Raw genomic sequence first — 25,782 nt, 5'->3', positions numbered from 1 at the left:
TCTGAAATCAAATTTTTAGCATGGTGAAAATTGTTGTACAGTACATCTGTGTTGAAATAGCACACGTAGACAAATGGAGACTGCAAGAATGGATCCCAATGACTGCTAGCTGCATGGGAGAGTAGCAGTGTTTCTCTGCATTCTTTTGTTCCTCTGCTTCTGCTGCCTCATTTGGCCATCTTGTGTTCACTTTTCAAAAATAATAATCCTCCCTTGCATTTTTTATGAGCTTCCTAGGTCTTTGGAGCATGCTTGTTTTATATCTCATTATATTCTGTTCTCCTTTGCGCCGCATTACCTGCTGTCTGCTCAGAGTTTAGTCGATCCCAAGCAGTTGGCAGAATACCTTACTTAATCCTTCAGACTGCTGTCGTAATTGCTCCCTTCCCCTTTTTCTCTTGTCACCCGTGGCACAGTGGTAGAACTCTCGCCTCTTGAGTCAGAAGGTTGTGGGTTAAAGTCCCTGGAGTGCAACACATAGTCCAGGCTGATGCTCCAGTGCAGCACTGCAGGAGCGCTGCATTGTCTTTGGATGAGATGTTAAACTGAAGCCCCGTCTGCCCCCTCAGGTGGGCACGAAAGATCCTATGGCACTATTTGAAGAAGAGCAGGAGTGTTTTCCCGGCCAATATTTATCCTTCAACTAACATCAGTAAAATAAATTATCTGCTCATTATCTCATTACTGTTTGTGGGACCTTACTGTGCACAAATTAGCTGCCATGTTTATTACACTATGTGATTACACTTCAAAAAGTACTTAGATTGCTATAAAGTGCTTTGGGACAGGATTGTAAAAGGCGCTATAAGTGTAAGTTTGTTCGTTCTTGTTTGCTTTGGATTCTATCACTCTGTTAGTTGTCTATCTTGTCCCTGCCATAATGCTGGCATACTAGAAGTTTCACTGATTAAACCTGCTGATGGCTGTGAAATTGACCCTTTGAGGTAATGACTGAAACATCTCATTTTAGTGTGAGGTCATTGAACCTTCTCCCTTATATTAGAGAACATTTCCATGCTGCTCTTCCCTGCAGTGCCTCGTAAAATAGAAAATAATGATTACCCATATGAAAGAGAATCTTGTGCAGTGTTCATGCTATGATGGTGTAAATTGTGTGATTAATGCATGAACATTGAAATAGGGAATCTTAATTACAGCAACTGGAGAGAAAAATTGTGAAGTGCTTTTAATTTTCTAAGATATGTTATTCAGACTTATCTAATCAGCCCAAACATGCATGACCTTTAGGCAGGTGTTTACTTCATGATCAAAGAGGTTTTAGTTCTGTATTTTCAAGCAAAGGTTTTTTTTTTGTAAGTTTGGAAGTCATACTTGCTGGCAATTCCATTTACCACTTATTGACCTTAATCATATCTATGAAATGGAGCTATCATTTGGATATTCCCATAATCAATTACTTTATTGTAATGCTTTAACTTTCAGCTCTGGGTATGTACCAGATTTATTTCCTGGTCCTTTCTGCAGTTGCACCAGCAACCCTTCCACGCACTTGCCTAGGTAAGGAACGCTGGTGATGAGAAAGGTAGCGGCTTCTCTCTTCGCTTCCACCCAGCATTTCTTTCCCCCTCACTGCCTGATTGCTTGTGGAGATACGGTACCACAGTCCTTTGGTACCTTATCCGAAGAAAGCCTGGATAGAAGCTATTGGCCAATTATTGAACCATTGGGACCATCATAGCCAAGCCCAATCTTGCCCTTATTTGATGTCAACACGCAAGCACTTGCCGTCTTTGATTTTCCTCATCTTAACCCATGAACATTGAAACAAATTGTTGCACCCCTAGCCACCACCACAACTAAGATTAGCTAACTCAGCACAGACCAGGAATCAGGCCTGGGAATCCAAGGCAGTTAATCAGGGCTGGATTTTCATTAAGCTGTCGGGAAGGAGGCGGGACTACAACTTTCGGGTTTTAGTCCCGCCTCCATCGACGTCCGGCCAATTGACGTGATTTTCCCTTGATTGACCTTGTTGAGCCCGCCTAGCGGGCTCAGCAGGCCAATTAAGGGCCACCCGGCAACAGGTGACGTCACAGACTGAAATTTCATCTGTCAAGAGTTTTTGACAGATGAAATATCAGTGTTTCACAGCTGTTTGAAGCTGTCAAACACTGACAGTCTGATTTCTAACCTGAGTCCTTCTACGCAGACTCAGTTAGAACTCTCACCGACACTGAAAGCTGAAGGCTGTCACTTTTGACATCGCAGCCATTCAGCTTTCAGTTCCGGCTGAGTGATGGACTCCCGACGCCTAGAGGAAGAAAGGCTGTAAAGGTAAGTACAGGTAAGTAAAACTTCTTTGCATACTTACCTTTGCACTCATGCACCCATCACTCACCTGAACACCGACATCGCGACCCCTCCAAGTCCCTCAACCCGACGGCCCGCCTGCTCTAATCTGGCGTGGTTTGGAGCTGTCGGGAATCCCACACGACACCCCTCAAAATAGGGATTAGGCTAAAAACTGCCTGTTAACTACCTGTTAACAGGCAGTTAATTGGCACCTATCCTTTCCCGCCGCGGGTCCCAGTGCGGGGCGGGTACCCGCCTCCCTTGAAACTTACGTGGAGGCGGGTTTTAGGCGGGATGGTGTCGGGCCCCCCGAATTCGGGGTTTTTGCCCCCCGCACGCCTGAAAGCCCGCCTCATGGCACACTGAAAATCTGTCCCTCAGTGTTTGAACTGTAGGTGTAGAGCCCCTCTGCATAATGTGCCGAAATTGCAGCCCCTATTCAGCTGTTGCAATTTAACGTTCTTGCCCCATTTTTTTGCAGAGTGCTGTTTTATTGAATCGGATTGAGGTTGTCAAAATAGAGGGCAGTTCTGTGCTGCATACTCACAACTATTAGAAAATGGATCCAGGCTGACCAAATCCCTTTCACTTAAGACACTTAGCAGCTATCAGAGATCTTTATCCGTTCTGTCTTAAGTTGGATTTAGAGCTATATCCCATGGCTAAAAGGACAATGTTCCAGCTGACAGCACTGTTCAGGGGTCTGCATGTTTATGACTTGACTGTCTCATTTTATTTCCATAGAAGTGTTCTCAAAAATTGAGGCCAGTAAATTCAAAATGGTCAAAGCACCTCTTGCTTTTTATATATGCATAGCACAGTTGTGTCTAATTCCAGGTCGCAATTAGGAATTTTCCAGCTAGATAGTGCATACTTTAATTACTTAATCTTCTGATTGGATGTGATCTCATCAATATGAAAACCTGTGGTTCAAATGGTAATTTTGAAATGCTTTCACTGTAGAGTTACTCCATGTTTCTCTCTTGAAACAGGGTTTTATTGCACACACATCCATCACGAGGGGCTTAGTTTGGCTTACAGCTATCTGCTGTGGGTAAATTACGTGGTGTACAAATAGAGCCGTGGCAATTTGAGCCTGATCTGAACAAATTAGTGAAGTGGGGGGAGGGAATGGCCACTGTCTTGTATGGACAATATATCTTATCCTTTTGGTTTGTTTGGCCCTTCATCAAAAGTATAAAAATGCACTGTTTCAAAAAGCTGATCACGGCACACTGATGAATACTAGTTGAGAAGCTCATTTGAATCTTCACCTGTTGGTGGTAGCCTAAAGTAGTGAATATCTGCAGAAACTTTAAACATTCCTGCTTGGCCTTTGAGTTTGGAGATTATTTGAAGTGTATTTTTTTCCAAACCCAAAATGATGGGTATCTTTTAACTTGGCATTATTGGTAATGGTATCACTAATTTTGTAGAAAAGCCATCAACCAAATAAAAATACATATTAATTACATGCAAATACCTCACCAGGAGTGCCACTTTGCACATGGGTGAAGTAAGCACACTCCGAACCACCTAAACAGAGGAAGGGGTTAGAGGACTGCTTGGACTAGGAAGAGTGATTCCTTAATTACTGAAATATAAACCATTTTAAAGTGTTCAAATGAACAATAAGAAGGTACATTCAACTTAATGGGCCAGAATTTGATGTCAAAATAAGGGTGAGGTTAATGGCGTCGTCGCCATTTCTGTGTAAATGGTATAGCAACTTCAGGCGAAGAGCGGATTCGCGGTTAAATGTGAATATCCAAAAGTCGCTGTCCGCGTTAGTTTTGCGAAAACGGCATGTCGTTGGCTGCCTCACCATTGACATGCCTTGAATGCCGTGAAGTTGTTGTATTTGCGCGGTAGATGCCAACTACACCCGTCGCAGATATTTAGGGCTAGTAATTAGTAGTGTAAGTACCCTTTTAACGATGTGATAATTACTGCCAATCAACCTCTCTGGCACTGAAAATTAGCTATTACAAGTGTGGAGTCTCATTCCTTCAGGTTTTGAAATTTTGGGGGAGATGGAAAACAATTAAAATTTTTAATTTCTTTTCTGTTTTTTTCTCTCTCCTAATCCAATCTTTCTTTCCCTCTTTCTCTTTCTGTACCTGATTTGACCTCACTGTTGCTGGACGCCACAAATCCCCTATTGTTGGTGCCAGATGGAAAGTCACGTCAGAAAAAGGGAAATTGAGGCCACAGAGCCCGCTAAAACTTTGTGGGCAGCTTTCTTCGAGGTCAGCGGCGAGTGCTATCACTTCGCTGCTGACTGCAAAATCCGGGCCATGGTAAGGTGGGGTAAGGACCATTGACCACTCCCAAGTATGAGCCTGTACAATGAATGTTAGTGGGTTCTACCATGGAGGCCATCACAACTGAGCTCATTCCTGCCCTCATTTTGTGTCCACATGTACTTTGCAGCAAGGAAGCCTGTTTTTAATTTGGCTTTTTCTCCCAAATCTCCCCCCCCCCAATCTCGAAATCACTAGCCTGGATAACTAAATGCTGACAACTAATGGAACTTGGGATCTTGCTGATCAGTATGGCTCAGTGTCGCACCATGTGGTACATTTACCATTGAGCCTCAACCTACTCATATAGTCTGTACTTAAGAGCATAGCTATATGAGAGAGATGGTTAAAAAAGACCAATTGAAGCTCTGATACTCTGACTCTTCCACTCTAATATCCAGCTGCATTTTAAAAATCCTTGGTGTTTTTGTGTCTCTCACCCTGCCAGGCAGATTATTCCAAACATTTATCACCCTTTGAGTAAAGAAGTTCTCAAATTACAACACTCTTGCAGGCCTTTCCAGAATGGGGTTTAACAGTTAATTTACTGGAGTATACATGAGATGCCGACCAAGTTCTCCTGACACCTCAGAAGATGGAAAACTAACACACGACTGTACCACTGAATACAGGCTAAACAACATGGTCAGATTTATTTACAGATTATAAAATGATTGAAACAAAAAGACATGGCAAAATGCAAAACCGTGCAGTACTTATACACGCTTTTTAAAAATCTGTTAATATTTCTTGGGCCATCTCCACTGGTCAGTCTTTTGGGATGACTCGGGTGCACTTAGAGTACCTGAGTCATCTGTGCGCCCCCAGACCCTGAACATCTTTACCAGAGCTAACAACTATGGTGTTGTCAAGTGGGGCTACTACTTTCAGGGAGAAGCCGTTTCTTTTGAAGTAGACAAACAAAACTGTCAAAAGAATTTATAACTTGGGAGGCAAAGTGGTTACAGTTTGAAATTCCTGGTTTCCTTTGTCTATTTCTCCAAGTCTATTTCACAACTAGAAATTTTCTGTCAAAACATGTATAACATTTCAAACGAGCTGTTCGTCATCAAAGCAGGTTTATCTTAATTGATTTCTGAACCCTGCCCCTTGACCAGAAGACTTGACTGTCTCCTGTCTTCTATTTTGAAATTTAGAACAAGAGGACAGATTTAACTTTGACCGTTGCTATTTTTTTTAAAAATACACAGGATAAAGATATAAATTCTCTTTGTTGCATTCAAGTTCATTTCACTGCCAAGATATCAAAGTGCCATGTTATTCAAATGGGAGGGATATCAGTCCAGCTATTTTGTAATCCCAAAAGGGTAAGCTGACTTCAACCCATAATAGCATTTAGAGGCCTGAACAAAGCCTAAATGGGGAAAAGTTAAAGATGGTAACCCTGACCATTATTGGATGCCTGCTAACTACCATAAAATTCCATCAGCGAATACCATGAGGTTTTGGAGCTGCCAAGTGGCAGGCAAGTGACCACATTAAGTACTGCCCTTTAGGCCTTCCTTTTGTAAATGGTGCTTCTGTGTTAATTGTCAAGCTGCCATTCAGAGACCTTGGGCTGATAAGTGGCAGGTAACATTCGTGCCACAGAAGTGCCAGGCAATGACTATCTCCAACAAGCGAGAATCTAACCACCTCCCCTTGACATTCAACAGCATTACCATAACCGAATCCCCCACCATCAACATCCTGGGGGTCACCATTGACCAGAAACTTAACTGGACCAGCCACATAAATACTGTGGCAACAAGAGCAGGTCAGAGGCTGGGTATTCTGTGGCAAGTGTCTCACCTCCTGACTCCCCAAAGCCTTTCCACCATCTACACAACAAGGCACAAGTAAGGAGTGTAATGGAATATCCTCCACTTGCCTGGATGAGTGCAGCTGCAACAACACTCAAGAAGCTCGACACCATCCAGGACAAAGCAGCCAGTTTGATTGGCACCCAATCCACCACCTTAAACATTCAGTCCCTCTACTACCGGTGTACCGTGGCTGCAGTGTGTACCATCTACAAGATGCACTGCAGCAACTCGCCAAGGCTTCTTCGGCAGCACCTCGCAAACCCGTGACCTCTTCCACCTAGAAGAACAAGGGCAGCAGGCGCATGGGAACACCACCACCTCCAAGTTCCCCTCCAAGTCTCACACCATCCTAACTTAGAAGTATATCGCCGATCCTTCATCGTCACTGGGTCAAAATCCTGGAACTCCCTCCCTAACAGCACTGTGGGAGTACCTTCACCACACGGAATGCAGCGGTTCAAGAAGGCGGCTCACTACCACCTTCTGAAGGGCAACTAGGGATGGGCAATAAATGCTGGCCTTGCCAGCGATGCCCAGATCCCATAAGCGAATAAAAAAAAAAAAGTATGTCAATTCTTGTCCCTAATTAACTATTTTTACACCCAGTTCACTTCACTCCATTCCACTGCCTCAACTATATATTCAACTGTGCTCCTTTGCACCGTCCTGCTTAAAAACCTGTCCAAACTATTTCAGCTGTTGTCAGCATTCGCTGTTGGAACGAAAAATAAAAAGGTCAACAAAAATGAATAGGGAATGATCAGAAAGGAGGCGGGGGAATCCTAATACCTTGGAATCTAATAACTCTGGATTATTCTGGCTAGTTTGGATTTAAGAGCAAGTATCTGCTCAAGCAACGTGGCCAAGTTCTATGCCACATGTCCTTTTGTTGGTCAGCACTTTTGACTGGCTGGTCCCAACCTGCTGCCTCCTGGTAATGCTTCTAAAATCATTGGTTTCTCCCATTCCAAAGTGATGTAAACATCTAGCATTGTCGTGGCAGAAAGAAGTTACATGCTGAAACTTGACTATTCCAATGCACCCCTGGCTGGTCTCCCACATTCCACTCTATGTAAACTTGAGGTCATCCAAAACTGGGCTGCCCGTGTCCTAACACTCACCAAGTCCCGTTCGCCCATCTCCCCTGTGCTCGCTGACCTACATTGGGTCCCGGTTAAGCAGCATCTCGATTTCAAAATTCTCATCCTTGTTTTCAAATCCCTCCATGGCCTCGCCCCTTCCTACCTCTGTAATCTCCTTCAGCCCCACAACCCCACCCCCGCCCCGCCGAAATATCTGCGCCGCTCTAATTTTGCCCTCTTGAGCATCCCTGTTTATAATCGTTCAACCATTGGTGGCCGTGCTTTCTGTTGCCTAGGCCCTAAGCTCTGGAATTCCCTGCCTAAACCCCTCTGCCTCGCTACCTCTCCTCCTTTAAGACGCTCCTTAAAACCTACCTGTTTGACCAACTGCCCTAATTTATCCTTATGTGGCTTGGTGTGAAATTTTTTGTCTTGCAGTACTCCTATGCAGCGCCTTGGGACGTTTTACTATGTTAAAGACGGTATATAAATACAAGTTGTTGTTGTTAAGCACTTCCATTTGTTTTAGTCCAGGAGGAATAGTGTTGATCACATTAACCAATTCAACTGGCTGTTTCATATCAAAAGAGTTGAAGAGCACGGATCCAATTCTCAAAAAACGGCTGTCATTAAAGTGAGAACAAGAGGGAGTTCAGTTTTTTGCTCCATAAATTTCAAAAGCGCCCTTATTTATCCCATATATACATGGTACAAAGTAAGGGTGTTTTCTTTCATTTCCCATGAAGTTGAAACCGAGGCAGTTTCTTTTTTTTCTGACTAATGGTACGTGTATTTGCTAATCTGCATCCATATCTGGATGCTTATTACTTCTTATTGGAGCCCTGACATCCAGAATGCCAATTCAGTCTTTAGCCAACTAAGGAGCTGATGTGCAGTAACCCAGGTTGATGATGATTGATCTTTAATCACCTTATACCGGGTACCTTTCAGTTTACCCCTCAACTTCAAGCTGGTAAATTCATTGAAGCAAGTTGTCACTACCTGTGAGCCATGGTTCTTTCAACTCACGGGTAGCAACATCCTTGGCCCTTCCTGAATCCTCCCCGCCTGGCTAAACTTTCCACCACCTAAACGCCCACATCCCCCATTCAACCCCACTACCTTCTGCCTGTATCCAATCCTGCACAAAGTCCTGCTCACCCATCACCCCTATCCTTGCTGACCCATATTGGCTTCCGATTCCCAATGCCACCAATTAAAAATTCTCATTCTCGTGTTTAAATTCCTTCATAGCTTTGTCCCTCCCTATCTCTGTTACCACCTGCACACCGACAACCCCCTCCCCAATAACACTCTGTTTCTCTGACTCTGGCCTCTTGTGCATGCCCCACCCCTTCCCTTTACCCCACCATTGGCGGCCATGCCTTCATCTGTCTTGGCCCCACGCTGTGGAGTTCCTGCCCTAAACCCCTCCCATCTCGCCACTTCCTTGCCCTCCTCTTAAGACCCTCCTTAAAACCCACCTCTTTCCCCTCCTAATGTCTCCTCCTTTGACTTGTCCATCCAAAGATGTGCGGGTTAGGTTGTTTGGCTATGATAAATTGACCCTTAGTGTTAGGGGGATTAAATACGTGGGGTTACGGGGATAGGGTGGGATATGTGTTGGTGTAGGGGTTACGGGGATCGGGTGGGATATGTGTCGGTGCAGGCTCGATGGGCCGAAATGGCCTCTATCTGCACTGTGGGGTTTCTGTGATTTCTGTGATTTACATCTGATTATGCCTCTGTGAAGCACTTTGGGACTTTTTTCTATGTGAAACTGCTAGTACATATACTGGCAATGACGAGCAAATTACTGAGCATGACTATATGGTCTCTGATGGGAATTGCCATTGATAACAAACCCATTTATGTGATTATGAGTAAGAGCTAGATCCCATCTGTTCCTCTCCACGAGTTAGTAAACAACTTCAGCGTCATTACAAGTTAACAATTGTACTAAATAATTGGTGCCCTGCTGAGTGAACATTTGTTGATGTATTTTTTTTCCTCTTTCTGCATAGATCCAAGTTGTCACAGGAATTTTAGCAGATACACAGCATTCAATCCAGCTCAACTTGGTGGGTGGGGGGGGGGGGGTGGAAATGATTGGATTGGGGAACCAAGAATATATATTTCTGTGTTCACTTTTTAACAGCAAACTGGAAAGGGGTCGAAAGTGATGCTCCCTAGTTTGTACTTGCATCTTTTTTTTGCTATATACAGAGTCACTGGGAATTCTTACCTCATTGTCTTAACAGCTGCAAAGTGACTTATTTTAAAGGCATACTGTATAGTGATCCCACAAGTCCCGATCAGAATGGAGACACTTGGTTAATTCCCCCATCAATCATGCTTGCTACAGGTAACTGATTTTACACACATAATTTGTATTATGTAACTATCCTCCCCTCACTGCGTTTTCCACTTGTGGGGGAGACCAAAACTAGGGGTCATCAATATAAGATGGTCACTAATAAATCCAATAGGGAATGCAAGAGAAACTTCTTCACCCAAAGAGTGGTTAGAATGTGGAACTCGCTACCACAAGGAGTAGTTAAGGCGAATAGCATGGATGCATTTAAGGGGAAGCTAGATAAGTACATGAGGGAGAAAGGAATAGAAGGATATGCTGATAGGATGAGCTGAAGAGGGTGGGAGGAGGAAGGTGTGGAGCATAAACACCGGCACAGACCAGTTGGGCCGAATGGCCTGTTTCTGTGCTGTAGAGTGTGTCATCCTAGGTAATACAGGAATTATCCATAGAACAAAACAACATTATTGATGGAATCTGTTTTCCCCGTGACCCATAAATAGAAGGATATGTTGATAGGGTGAGATGAAGTAGGGTGGGAGGAGGCTCGTGTGGAGCATAAACACCGGCACAGACCAGTTGGGCTTAATGGCGTGTATCTGCTGTACATTCTAGGTACTGTAATATGTATTTAATTTTGCTGGAGAAATCGCCCTGCTTTTATTGGGAGACTCAGGAGAGTTGCTGTTATGAGTTCTGTTTGCAGTAATATGCCGCCCCACCTCCGACTCATTGACTGACAATGTGGTGTCGATACTGCGTATTGTAAAAGTGGAATGTGAATGTTAATGCATTTTAACTTCAAGCAAAATTTATGTTGATTGGTGCTAATTATATATACATATAAGAGGGCATGCTAGTAAGGTTGAGCAGTTGAAACTTGGCCCTAGCTATAATTTTATTAAAAATGTGATTAACAGTTGGTTACCACGATCTGTGCATTTAATACAAGACTTAAAAGGGACATTGAGTTTATGTAAAAAGTGTTCGGCCAACCGTTGTTCCTTTGTTTACAAAAGCACATACATGGCATGTGTAATTTGGTCACATCATTGCATTTCTTGCATATGGCAGACGTTCTCTGCAACTGTTGGCTCCTCTCCATCACCAATCAAGAAAGAAGCTTTGCCAAATGTGTTTACTTGAAGGTGGTGTGCTTTAAGATGGCCATCTTGCTGCTGATTGTAAGGGTTCTGCACAAAATGAGCCTGGTTAGTTCCAATCCAGTTCCAAATGAGCATAAAACTCATAATTGCCGCTAAGTTTTCTCACAAAGTGGGCACAGGATGTCTCTGTTGGAAATAGAAAAATACCACAAATGGTGATGTTCATAGGAACAGGAGTAGGCCATTCAGCCCCTCGAGTCTGCTCCGCCATTCCATTAGATCACGGCTGATCTGTATCTTAACTCCATCTACCAGCCTTGGTTCCGTAACCCTTAATACCCTTACCCAACAAAAATCTATCAATCTCAGTTTTGAAATTTTCAGTTGACCCCCAGCCTCAACATCTTTTTGAGGAGAGGGAATTCCCGATTTCCACTGCCCTTTGTGTGAAGAAGTGCTTCCTGACATCACCCCTGAGCGGCCTAGCTCTAATTTTAAGGTTATGCCCCCTTGATTCGGACACACCCACCAAAAGAAATAGTTTCTCTCTCTTTACCCTATCGATTCCTTTGATCGTCTTAAACACCTCAATTAGATCACCCCTTAATCTTCTATATTCAAGGGTATACAAGCTTAGTCTACGCAACCTGTCCTCATAATTTAACTCATTTAGCTCCAGTATCATTCTGGTGAATCTGCGCTGCAGCCCCTCCAAGGCCAATATATTCTTCGAGGTCCAGTGCCCAGAACAGAACACTACTCCAGGTGGGGTCTAACCAGAGCTCTGGACAGCTGGAGCTTAACTTCCACCCCTTTGGTTTCCAGCCCTCTTGAGATAAAGGCTAATATTCCATTAGCCTTTGAAATAATTTTTGTATCTATCCACTAGTTTTTAGTGATTTATGTAGTTGGTCCCCTGAATCTCTGCTGGAAATAGAAAAATACCACAAATGGTGATGTTCATAGGAGTAGGCCATTCAGCCCCTCGAGCCTGTTCCGCCATTCAATTAGATCACGGCTGATCTGTATCTTAACTCCATCTACCTGCCTTGGTTCCGTAGCCCTTAATACCCTCACCTAACAAAAACCTATCAATCTCAGTTCCTAGCTTTTCGCCATTTAGAAAATACTCTGTTCTATCTTTCTTGGGTCCAATGTGGATGACCTCACACTTCCCCACATTGAGCTCCATCTGTCACAGCTTTGCCCACTCACTTAATCTATCAGTGTCCCTTCACAATTTTCTGCTCCCATCTACACTATATACTGTGCCACCTAAGATTGTCGTTAGCAAACTTAGATATAAGACTATTCCTTCATCCAAGTCATTTTTAAATATAATGAAAAGCCGAGGCCCCAGTACAGATCCCTGGGGAGACACCACTAGTCACATCCTACCAATTGGAGTACACACCCATTATCCCTACTCGCTGTCTCCTACCTATTAACCAAATCCATATCCAAGCCAATAGGTTGTCTCCAATTCCACGTGCTATCATTTTTGTTAATAGTCTATTGTTACTAGTGTAATAAACAGTGAGGAAGATGGTAATAGACTTCAAGAGGACACAGATAGGCTGGTGGAATGGGCGGACAATTGGCAGATGAAATTCAACGCAGAAAAGTGAGAGGTGATACATTTTGGTAGGAAGAATGAGGAGAGACAATACAAACTAAGTGGTGCAATTTTAAAGGGGGTGCAAGAACAGAGAGACCTGGTGGGTGTTTGTTCTGAAGGTGGCAGGGCAAGTTAACAAAGCAGTTAATAAAGTATGTGGGATCCTGGGCTTTATAAATGAAGACATCGCGTACAAAAGCCAGGAAGTTATATAAACCTATATAAACACTAGTTCAGCCTCAGCTGGAGTATTGTGTCCTATTCTGGGCACTACACAAAGGCTTTGGGGAGGGTACAGAAGACATTTACCAGAATAGTTCCAGGGATGATGGATTACAGTTACATGGATAGGCTGGAGAAGTTGGGGTTGTTCTCCTTGGAGCAGAGAAGGCTAAGAAGAGATTTAATAGAGGTGTTTAAAATCATGAAGGGTTTAGATATATAGAGTAAATAAAGAGAAACTGTCTCCAATGACTGAAGAGTCGATAACCAGAGAGCACAGATTTAAGGTGATGGCCAAAAGGAGCAGAGGCAACATGAGGGAAAACTTTTTTATGCAACGAGTGGTTAGGACCTAGAATGCACGGCCTGATAGGGTGGTGGATACAGATTCAATAGTAGTCTTCAGAAAGGAATTAGATAAACCCTTGAAGGAGAAAAAAGTGCTGGGATATGGGGAAAGAGCGGGGGAGTCAGAAATAACCAACCATCTTATGTTCATGGTTAATGCTTTGTTGTTTTTGACATTTTGAGATGATTAATAAAAGTTTGTAATTACTGTAAGCATGCTATTTGTACTGTTCTTATCTATTTTTTATGTTCAGTAAATGTGTGCATTGATTATAAATCTTGAGCCACGGTCTGATTGACCTGCTGAGTGTTTCCAGCATTTTCTGTCTTTATCTAATTGGCAAAAGACCAGCGTGGAGATGAGACATTTTTTTCTGCAGCGAGTTGTTATGACCTAGAATGCACTACCTGAAAGGGTGCTGGAAGCACATTCAGTAGTAACTTTCAAAAGGGAATTGGATAAATACTTGAAAAGGAGAAATTTGCAGGGCTATGGGGAAAGAGCAGGGGGAGTGGGACTAATTGAATAGCTCTTTCAAAGAGCCAACATAGGCACGATGGGCCGAATGGCATTCTGTGCTGTATAATTCTATGATTTTTGAATGAGGGTTATTGTTCAACATCACAAAGTCAGGGTCAAGTGGCATTGTGTAATATATCCAGTAAACTGGAGTACGTTGGTGAGGGTTCTCTGCTCAACCTGAGTCTTATAATGTTCACCTAGATCCTAGAAGGCACACTCTGTTTTGTAAGGGGATGAGAGATCCAATTACAGCAGCGACGAGTGATATTTGGTGTTAAAAACACAACAGTTAGTGACAGTCAGCATTTTATTGGCAAACATGCCATTAATAATGGGTCAGTGTGTGACATTATTCTCTAATGCAAATGGGTGGAACTGGACTCTTTCCATGGGTGTTCGTGCAACAAATTATCCTCACCCAGGCCTTAATTAATTCCGTTGTTGACATGGCTATTTTTCAAAAAGGCTTTAGTGTGTGTAACAGCTGTGGAGAGGTATAAAAATCCTGCTCGGCTCTCTGGGGAGATGAAAGCAAGCCACGGTTTTCTTTACTCAAGGAAATCAAGTTTTAACCTGAATTCATTATTTTAACAGACTTCAGTAAACAACGCATTTTAGTTTTGCGCTAGTTGGCTAAAATTCTTTTAAATTATATCAAGGCACATTCGAACTGTAAAATAAGTTGATTCTATTCACCAATATGGCTATAGTTTCACAAAACCCATTTTTTCTGTTAAGGGTAGATTTTATATTAAAAATAAAAAAAATTCTCTGCTACGATTTAAGAATATTAGACTTTTGGTAACTTTCGGGGGCCATGTTTGATATTTTATATTCTGCCTGTTGTCACTTAGCCTGACCTGGATACAGTGAAAAACAGTAAGCAATCAGCTATTAACCACATCTTTTCACTTTAGTCAGTCAAAAGTTCTGTACCGAGATCTCCACATTTTCAGCAATGTATAGTAACTGTGTATGTAGAATATTGTATTACCCGAGAGTCCCTGAGGAAAAGGGGGGGGGGGGGGAAATCAAGAGTTTCCTACAACGCCATTAATTGCAGTCAGCTCATGATGTTAACCATAGGAGTTGTTGGGTCAACTTCCATTGTAGGAAGAGAAATAACATGTTATTGCCAGTTCAGCATCCTCTACTTCGTTGTGTGTCTTGCCACAAGGCTCGGATGTTAGTCAAGGTTTGCCAGCTTACGTTCTGCTGATTGATGTTTTATCTAACTCTAGTGTATTCATGTATAAATATTTCAAAACAAATAATGGCAATTAAAAAAAATATCAAATGCAGGTACAACATTGGAATAAATACTTTTTTTTTTGAAGTAAGGGGACAGAAGCACTTTGCACTGAGTAGTTGCATAGTGGTTTAACCATGACATATGCTTGCTCTGCTGTGTCACTTTGTATGCTGACAGGAGGAGCAGTGTGTCATTTCTGTGTACTAAGCATTCGGGGGAATTGCTTCCATGTGCCGTTAAGGCTGGTTAACAGCGATACTTTTCTTCTCAATTGCCAAGGGGTGACAGCTTGCCTGGAGAGCAGTGACAGAGTTGCTGAAGAAGACTACGAGATAAGTAGTGTAAATGGTCCCAAACGTGGGCGACTCAACCGGGAGCAGCAGGTAATACAAATCTGTTTTTCTCTAATGATAGATGTTACAGTATTAGTAAGTGTCACAACACCATTACCCATTTTTTAAACTGTCAGATTATCAAGATTTTTTTCTTGCAACGTTTGAAACCTTCTGATTGGTCCTTTTAAAGTTGTCATTTGAGAACCGTGTTTAAAAGTAAATCAGATCTGTGCTTAACATAGGAATGATTTTGAGTACTGTGGCACCACAGTAAATTTACACACAAGTCCTAACAGATTGATGTAAATATCCAACAACGTTTTTTACCCCCTGCCTTTGGCAATTGGGATCAGTGTTTCTGCCAATGGTTCTTTCCAATGTGGAGTTACACTGCCAGTTTCATGTTAACGCAGTGATTTGAGATGTGCAATGACATGAAAATGGCAGCAGGATTTGGACATCACATTTCAATCTAACTCTCACGTGCACTAAAACCATGTGGTGTGATTCCTGCTCCATAAGGCTGTCTCACACAACCAGTACAAAGTTGCGCTTACCCACTTCCTAGATTACCCATTGGATTTTCTGGGAATTTTGAAAATAGGTTTAGAATCTTCTCAAGACAAAGCAGATACCATAAAAAGTGCAAACAAAGCACTGAAGTTCATTTCTACAGGAATAATTCAAAAGCAGAGAAGTTATGTTGAATAGGCTGGGGATCTTTTCTCTAGGAGAGAGAAAACTGAGGGGTGACCTGATCGAGGTCTTTAAAATTACGAAGGGGTTTGATAGGATAAACGTGGAGAAGATGTTTCCACTTGTAGGGGTCCAAAACTAGGAGCCATGAATATAAGATAGTCACGAATGAATTCAGGAGAAACTTCTTTACTCGGAGAGTGGTGAGAATGTGGAACTTGCTACCACAGGGAGTGGTTGAGGTGAATAGCTCAAGTTAGATAAGTACATGAGTTAGAATAGGGGAAGTTAGATAAGTACATGAGGTAGAAAGAAATCGAATGATATGTTGATAGGGTGAGAGGAGGCTTGTGTGGAGTCTAAAGACTGGCACAGACCTGTTGGACTGAATGTAAATTCTACATAAAAATTTCTGCTTTGCTTTGTTAATTTACGTCACTTAATTTGAATGACTGGATAATAATTTAAATAATTTAGCACCAAAAAACAACTTTGAGTTATCAGGAGTTGTCTGTATATAGTGGGAAAACTATATACAGTCTGCTTATAAAGGAAGCAATTTGAGCATATCCTGGAGTAAAGGCGATCTATCTGAACTAGTGTTGGTTTATGCTTTATTAATTGGTTTGCATGCTTTTGTAGCCAAATTAGTGAATGAAAGCAATGTAGCCAATGCTTTGTGTCATAACTTTCAAAGTATTTGATGAGGTCTGTCACATAGAAGATAGGAGCAAGAGTAGGCCATTCGGCCCCTCGAGCCTGCTCCGCCATTCAATGCGATCATGGCTGATCATCCAAATTCAGTACCCTGTCCCTGCTTTCTCCCCATATCCCTTGATCCCCTTAGCCTTAAGAAATATATCTAACTCCTTCTTGAATATATTTAATGAATTGGCCTCAACTGTCTTCTGTGGTAGAGAATTCCACAGGTTCACTACTCTCTGGGTGAAGAAATTCCTCCTCATCTCAGTCCTAAATGGCTTACCCCTTATCCTTAGACTGTGACCCCTGGTTCTGGACTCCCCCGCCATCGGGAACATCCTTCCTGCATCTAGTCTGTCTAGTCCTGTTAGAATTTTATAAGTTTCAATGAGATCCCCTCTAATTCTTCTAAACTCTAGCGAATATAAGCCTAGTCGACCCAATCTCTCTTCATATGTCATTCCTGCCATCCCAGGTATCAGTCTAGTGAATCTTTGCTGTACTCCCTCCATGGCAAGAACATCCTTCCTCAGATAAGGTGACCAAAACTGCACACAATACTCAAGGTGTGGTCTCACCAAGGCCCTGTACAACTGCAGCAAGACATCCTTGCTCCTGTACTCGAATCCTCTCGCTATGAAGGCCAGCATACCATTTGCCTTCTTAACCGCCTGCTGCACCTGCATGCTTTACCTTCAGCGACTGGTGCACAAGGACACCCAGGTCTCGTTGCACTTCCCCTTCTCCGAATCTATTGCCGTTCAGATAATAATCTGCCTTCCTGTTTTTGCCACCAAAGTGGATAACCTCGCATTTATCCACATTATACTGCATCTGCCCAATCGCCCAACCTGTCCAAATCGTACTGGAGTTTCTCTGCATCCTCCTCACAGCACACACACCCACCCAGCTTTGTGTCGTTTGCAAACTTGGAGATATTACATCTAGTTCCCTCGTCTAGATCATTAATATATATTGTGAATAACTGGGGTCCTAGCACCGATCTCTGCGGTACACCACTAGTCACTGCCTTCCACTCGGAAAAAGACCCATTTATTCCAACTCTTTGCTTCCTGTCTGCCAACCAGTTCTCTATCCAAGTCAGTACCTTGCCCCCAATCCCTTGTGCTTTAACTTTACACACTAATCTCTTATGCGGGACCTTATCGCAAGCCTTCTGAAAGTCCAAATACACCACATCCACTGGTTCTCCCTTATCTATTCTACCAGTTACATCCTCAAAAAATTCCAGTAGATTAGTCAAGCATGGTTTACCTTTTGTAAATCCATGTTGACTTTGTCCGATCCTGTCACTGTTTTCCAAGTGCTCTGCTATTACATCTGTTATAATGGATTCTAGCATTTTCCCCACTACCGATGTCAGGCTTACTGGTCTATAATTCCCTGTATTTTCTCTACCACCTTTTTTAAATAGTGGGGTTACATTAGCTACCCTCCAATCCATGGGAACTGTTCCAGAGTCTATCAAATTTTGGAAGATGACCAGCAATGCATCTACTATTTCTAGGGCCACTTCCTTAAGTACCCTAGGATGTAGATTATCAGGCCCTGGGGATTTATCGGCCTTCAATCCCATCAATTTCCCCAACGCCATTTCCCTACAAATACTGATTTCATTCAGTTACTCCCCCTGATTAGACCCTATTTTCCCCGACATCTCTGAGAGTTTATTTATGTCCTCCTTTGTGAAGACAGAACCAAAGTATGTATTTAATTGGTCTGCCATGTCTTTGTTGCCCATTATAAATTCCCCTGATTCTGACTGCAAAGGACCTACACTTGACTTTACCAATCTTTTTCTCTTCACATATCTATAGAAGCTTTTACAGTCAGTTTTTATGTTCCCTGCAAGCTTACTCTCATACTCTATTTTCCCCCTCTTAATTAATCCCTTTGTCCTCCTTTGCTGAATCCTAAACTGCTCCCAATCCTCAGGTTTGCTGCTTTTTCTGGCCAATTTATATGTCCTCTCCTTGGATCTTATGCTATCCATAATTTCCCTTGTTAGCCACGGTTGAGTCACCTTTTTTGTTTTATTTTTATGCCAAACAGGGATGAACAAATTCTGTAGTTCATCCATGCGATCTTTAAATGTTTGCCATTGCCTATTCACCGCCAACCCTTTAAATAACACTCCCCAATCCATCCTAGCTAACTCGCGCCTCATACCATCGTAGTTTCCTTTATTTAAATTCAGTACCCAAGTCTCTGAATCAACTACTTCACTCTCCATCTTAATGAAGAATTCGATCATATTATGATTGCTCCTCCCCAAGGGGCCTCGCACAACAAGATTACTAATTAATCCTTTCTCATTACATAATACCCAGCCTAAGATGGCCTGATCTCTAGTTGGTTCCTTGACATATTGGTCCAGGAAACCGTCCCGTATACACTCTAGGAATTCCTCTTCCACAGTATTGTTAGTAATTTGGTTAGACCAATCTATATGTAGATTAAAGTCACCCATGATAACTGCTATGCACTTATTGCACGCATCTCTAATTTCCCGTTTAATGCCATCCCAACCTCGGCATTACTGTTTGGGGGTCTGTATACAACTCCCACTAACGTTTTCTGCTCCTTGGTATTTCTCAGCTCTACCCATACAGATTCCATATCATCAGAGCTAATATCCTTCCTTACTATTGTGTTCATCTCTTTTTAACCAGCAATGCTACCCCACTGCCTTTTCCTTTTTGCCTGTCCTTCCTGAATATTGAATACCCCTGGATGTTGAATTCCCAGCCTTGGTCACCCTGGAGCCATGTCTCCGTAATCCCAATTATATCATATCCGTTTACATCTATTTGCGCAGCTAATTCATCCACCTTATTACGAATGCTCCTCGCATTAAGAGACAAAGCCATCAGGCTTGTTTTTTAACACTCTTAGACCTTTTAGAATTATTGTTTACTGCAGCCATGTTTGATTTACACCCTTGATTTCTCTGACTTCCACTTTTGCTCTTTTGCTTCTATCCTTGCTTCCCTTTCCTCTGTCTCCCTGCACAGGTTCTCAACCCCCTGCCATTTTAGTTTAAACCCTCCCCAACAGCACTAGCAAACACTCCCCCTAGGACATCGTTCCCGGTCCTGCCCAGGTGCAAACTGTACAGTTTCTACTGGTCCCACCACCCCCAGAACCAGTTCCAATGTCCCAGGAATTTGAATCTCTCCACCTTGCACCATTCTTCTAGCTATGTATTCATCTGAAATATCCTTCTATTTCTACTCTGACTAGCACGTGGCACTGGTAGCAATCCTGAGATTACTACCTTTTGAGGTCCTATTTTTTAATTTACCTCCTAACTCCCTATATTCAGCTTTTAGGACCTCATCCCGGTTTTTACCTATATCGTTGGTACCTATATGCACCACGACAACTGGCTGTTCACCCTCCCCCTCCAGAATGCTCAGCAGCCACTCCGAGACATCCTTGATACTTGCACCAGGGAGGCAACATACCATCCTGGTGCCTCGTTTGCGGCCGCAGAAACGCCTATCTATTCCCTTTACAATAGAATCCTCAATCACTATAGCTCTCCCGCTCTTTTTCCTCCCGTTCCGTGCAGCAGAACCACCCATGGTGCCAGGAAGTTGGCTGCTGCTGCCTTCCCCCGATAAGCCACCCTCCCCAACAATATCTGTTTGGGAGGGGGATGGCCACAGGGGACCTGCCTGCGCCTACTACTCTGCCTGGCGGTCACCCATTCCCTTCCTGCCTGTGCAGCCTTTACCTGCGGTGTGACCAACTGATTAAACGTGATATCCACGACGTCCTCAGCATCGCGAATGCTCTAGTATGTATCTATTCGCAGCTCCAGCGCCGCAGCTGGATACACTTCCCGCACACATGGTCGTCAGGGACACAGGAAATGTCCCTGATTTCCCACATAGTGCAGGAGGAGCATGCCACGGGGCTGAGCTTTGCTGCCATGACTTGCCCTTTAATTAATTTAAATTAAATCTATACCACCAATTATACTACAATTAAATGATATACTCAAGGGCCCTTGTTTCCTAGCACTCCCCGCTACACAACAGAGACCGTAGAAACTATAACCACAAAATTAAGACCTTCTAAACTTTATAAACTATGAACCTTAACTGTCAAACTATAGAGTAGTATAAATACTCACCTGGCCGTACTCACAATCAGCTGCTTCCTCCTGGCCGCGTCACGTTTTGAATCGTGACATGGCTCTGGAACACCGTCGCCGGTCTGTGAGATTGGTAAGCTGAAACTCCGCTCTCACTGCTCCCGACACTGGCCTGTCACAAACAACTTAATGCTAAATTGGAAACTAATAGGATCAATAAGGAAATTGTTAATTGTGTAATCTATTGCTAGATAATAGGAATCGGTATGTCAAAAAACGTGGTAATTCTAATTGGGCAAATATGACTAATGCAGTCACTTGGGTATTGGTCCTAGAATTCCAACTATTCATAATAATCATTCATTATATCATTCAGGGTATCAAATGTAGTTATGTGGGTAATTAGAATGCTCCAACGCGAGGGATATCACTCCGAGATCTACAGAGACCTAGCAGCTATGGGGCAATGAATGGGGATGGGGTAGGATTTCATATTTAGACATCTTATACAGTATTGATATTAAGAATGGCACATGTAATTACACAGTGAAGGGTATGTAATTTAATCAAGGGTAGGGACCAGAATGATTTGGTTTGCTGGTTGACTAAGTGTACACCCAAAACGACAAAGATTGGTTCGGTAAATGCATTTAAAAAAGATGACAAGCAAATACCTGATTCTTTAGAACAGAGGAAGATGAAAGTGATCTGAGCAGCTCTGAGAGGTGAACTGATAGAGGTTTTTAAATTATGAAAAGGTAGACATAGATAAGATGTTTCCACTTGTGGGTGAGTCCAAAACTAGGGGGCATAAATATAAGATAGTCACTAAATCCAATAGGTAATGCAGGAGTAACTTCTTTACCCAGAGAGTGATTAGAATGTGAAACTCACTACCACAGGGAGTGGTTGAGGTGAAAAGCATAGATGCATTTAAGGAGAAGCTAGATAAGTACATGAGGGAGAAAGGACCATCCACCACCTTAAACATTCACTCCCTCCACCACTGGCCCACCATAGCTGCAGTCTGTACCATCAACAAGATGCATTGCAGCAACTCGCCAAGGCTTCTTCGACAGCACCTCCCAAACCCACGACCTCTACCACCTAGAAGGACAAGGGCAACAGGTGCATGGGAACACCATCACCTGCAAGTTCCCCTCCAAGTCACACACCATTCTGACTTGGAAATATATCGCCGTTCCTTCATCGTCATTGGGTCAAAATCCTGGAGCTCCCTCCCTAACAGCACTGTGGGAGTACCTTCACCACACGGACTGCAGCAGTTCAAGAAGGCGGCTCACCACCACCTTCTCGAGGAAAATTAGGGATGGGCAATAAATGCTGGCCTTGCCAGCGACGCCCACATCCCAGGAACGAATTTTTTTTAAAGGAATAGAATAATATGCTGAAAGGGTGAGGTGAAGTAGGTTGGGAGGAGGCTTGTGTGGAGCATAAACACTGGCATAGACCTGTTGGGCCGAATGGCCTGTTTCTGTGCTGTAAATTATATGTAATTCTATGTAAGATCCTGAATGCGGAGTAAACTGGATAGGCTGAATACCTATCCCCTTCTGTCTTCCTCCTCATTCATACTTGTTTAGTGTACTGGAGTAGTCAGTTCTATTGTGTACAAACTGCTTGTAATCTACTGCACGGGACAGTGTTCCACTTAATTTAAAATTATTACAGTTGAACCTGTTGATTCATATTTGTTAGGTAGTTTTATGATGGTGAATGTGTGAATTTTTGAATTTATTTAAGTAAATCCATCTGACATTATTCTGTAATTAATACCTTATTTCTGTGTGAGTGTAACTATCTTTCTGTAACTCCGCGCTGCAGGTCCTTGCTACCTGCAGCACTCACCTCCAGTACAGGTTGAAATGCACTGTAACAAATCGTGCTGTCGCATAGTTCTAATCACAGGTTTTTTTTTTTGCTGACTGTTAGTTGCCGAAGCTGTTTGATGGCTGCCACTTCTATTTCATGGGCCCCTTCAAAACTTGCAAGAAAGAAGAGCTTGTTCATTTGGTCAGGGTCGGTGGGGGCCAGGTCCTTGCCCGGCAGCCCAAACCTGACAGCGATGTGACTCAGAGCATCAACACTGTGGCCTACCATGCACTCCCTGGCTCGGATCAGTCGTTCTGTACACAGTACATCATCTATGACAAAGACAGTAACTACAAGCCTGAGAAAGTGAGGCTGGGCAAAGTGTGGACTACCCATTCTACATGGCTGATTGACTGTGTGAAATCATTTGAACTGCTTTCGGTTACTGAGCACTAATGGAATTATATCTGTATATGTAGTTGATTTATTTTATAAAATGAAGACCAAAAGCGATGTGCATCTATGTGCTATTGATTAAAAATTATGAAAAAAAATTGCTTTAAAATGTAAAAGCAGCTCAGAGAAAATATGAATAACATTAAAATTATGGGTCAAAGTTTGGTTAAATTAATCACTGTAAAAAAAAATTGCTTTATAATGACCTTCCTCTGCTAACTTCACTTATACTGTGTCACATTAAGTATTCATTACGCTAAATTAAGCTCATTCAATAAAAAGATTTATTTTATATCTTGCTCTACACGTTTTTCACACTCAATTTGTTTTAACATGAAAAGAATAATGAAATACATTTGTAGGTATGCTTTAATCCTTTCATTATTAACGTGTTGGTTATCAAATCATGCGCTTTGTAATAAGTGTTTGTCCCAGAGCTAAGACTGTCCACTGCTCAGGTTTGTGCCAAATCACTGAAATGAGAAGCACAATTTAAATAAAACAGTAAAATTTGGTTCGTATCTGTGAAACTGTTCTTGACTTACTCAGGTCTGTAATTTTAGGATAATTGGGATCATCTTTGTAGTCCACTTCCAGTCAGGAAGGAGAGCAGTGCAGTAAGATTGCCATTGTTTTTTGTTGTAGCACCTCACCGTATAATTACCAGCAGCAGTGTCAGCTAAGTTCAGTCAGTCAGGGCTGTGAAAAGCTTACTGAGTTTTTGGAAATTATGAATTCGGACTATGTCATAGAATCAAATAGCATAGAAGGCGGCCATTTGGCCCTTCCGTGCCTGTGCCGGCTCTTTGAAGGAGCTATTAATTAATCACACTCCCCTGCTCTTTCCCCATAGCCCTGCAAATTTCTCCTTTTCAAGTATTTATCCAATTCCCTCTTGAAAATTACTATTGAATCTGCTTCCACCACCCTTTCAGGCAGTGCATTCCAGATCATAACTTGCTGTGTAAAAAAAATTATCTCCCCTCTGGTACTTTTTCCAGTTATTTTAAATCTGTGTCCTCTGGTTACCGACCTTCCTGCCAATGGAAACAATTTTTCCTTATTTACTCCATCAAAACCCTTCATAATTTTGAACACCTCTATTAATTCTCCCCTTAATCTCTCCGCTAAGGAGAATAAGCCCAGCTTCACTAGTCTATACGTAACTGAAGTCTCTCATCCCTGTTATGATTCTAGTAAATCTCCTCTGCACCCTCTGCAAGGACTTGCCATCCTTCCTAATGTGTGGTGCCCAGAATTGGCTGGGGCCTAACCAGTGAATTATAAAGGTTTAGCATAACTTCCTTGCTTTTGTACTCTATGCCTCTGTTTAGAAAGCTTTTTTGCAGTCTTATTAACTTGTCCTGCCACCTTCAAAGATTTGTGTGTGTGACCCCCCCCTCCCTCTCTTTCCACCCCCCCCCCCCGCCCCCCAGATGTCTCTGTTCCTGCACCCCCTTTAAAACTGTACCATTTTGTTTATATTGCCTCTCCTCGTTCTTCCTTCAGAATGCTACCTGTGCAGACATTTGTTTCTGGGACTCTTGACTGTGGTCTCAACCACAGACCTCTTCAGTATGGACTGCTTATGCTGGCTGTTCGAAAAACTTCATGGTGCAACCACGGAGGTGCCGTTTCATGCTTTCTGTGATGTGTTGTCATTAGCCAAAACAATTTGTAGTTGTGCTGCACACCATGGTACTTTGGCAACCAGATTTCAAAACCCTTCCAGTTCCCAAAAGTCAATATAACTAGTATAAGCAAGCCATTGGTATATTTTCTTTAGCAAAAATATCCCTATTCAACCTTCAGCAACATTTTATCTACTGATATCCAAGTCTTAAAAAAAAAAAAAGTCCACCTTTTTCTACTCTTTGTCTTCAACAACTTGCATTTCTATAGCCCCGTTAACGTAGTAAAACATCCCAAGGCGTTTCACAGGAATGTAATCAACCAAATTGACACTGAGCCAAAAAAGACATTAGGACAGATGACCAAAACCTTGGTCAAAGAGGTAGGTTTTAAGAAGCGTCTTAAAGGACGGGGGGCAAAGAGGTTTAGGGAAAGGATTCTGATGCTTGGGGCCTAGGCAGCTGAAGGCATAGCCACTGATCATGGGATGAAGGAAATTGGGGCTGCGCAAGCGGCCAGGCTGGAGAAGGTTACAGAGATGGCGCGGGGGTGGGAGGTGAAGCCATGGAAGGATTTGAACACAAGGATGAGAATTTTAATTTTGTGGCATTGGTGGACCAGAAACCGACGTAGGTCAGTGAGCACAGAGGTGACAGTTGAACGGGATTTGGTGCGAGTTAGAATACGGGCAGCAGAGTTTTGGATGTGCTCAAGTTTGTGGAGGGTGGGAGGCGGGCCAGAAGAGCATTGGAATAGTCAAGTCTGGAGGTACCAACAGCAGCAGATGGGCTAAAGCAAGGGCAGAGACTGGAGATATCACAGAGGTGGAAGTAGCTGGTCTTAGTGATGGAGAGGATACGGGGTTGGAAGCTCAGCTCGGTTATATATGACGCTGAGATTGCAAACAGTTTTGTTTAGCCTAAGACGGTGGCCAGGGAGAGGGGTTGGTGGCGGGGACTGAAGATAGTGGCTTCGGTCTTCCCATTGTTTAATTGGAGAAAATTTCTGCTCATCCAATACTGGATGTCGGACAGGCAGCGGAGGGATCAAGAGAGGTGGTGGTGAGGTAGAGCTGGGTGTTATCAATGTACATGTGGA

The 25,782-nt window shown here is 42.8% G+C and overlaps 1 protein-coding gene across 2 annotated transcripts in view; it reads left to right on the top strand.

Moving 5' to 3' along the window:
- The window catches only part of bard1 (BRCA1 associated RING domain 1), a 188,041-nt gene extending 164,468 nt beyond the window's left edge, over positions 1–23,573 (top strand). For both annotated transcript variants that reach the window (XM_085985431.1, XM_085985430.1), the window contains 2 exons: positions 15,187–15,290; positions 22,717–23,573. In XM_085985431.1, the coding sequence (XP_085841557.1) occupies positions 15,187–15,290; positions 22,717–23,052 (440 nt within the window). In that variant the 3' untranslated portion in view covers positions 23,053–23,573. The remainder of the gene's footprint in view (positions 1–15,186; positions 15,291–22,716) is intronic.
- The last annotated feature ends 2,209 nt before the right edge of the window (positions 23,574–25,782 follow it).

The sequence above is a fragment of the Somniosus microcephalus genome, chromosome 4, assembly GCF_052327205.1.
Source record: "Somniosus microcephalus isolate GS21.2 chromosome 4, FLI_Smic_1.0, whole genome shotgun sequence".
Classification (NCBI taxonomy): domain Eukaryota; kingdom Metazoa; phylum Chordata; class Chondrichthyes; order Squaliformes; family Somniosidae; genus Somniosus; species Somniosus microcephalus.
The sequence above is the reverse complement of the archived record's forward strand: the minus strand, read 5'-3'. Positions and strand labels throughout refer to the sequence as shown.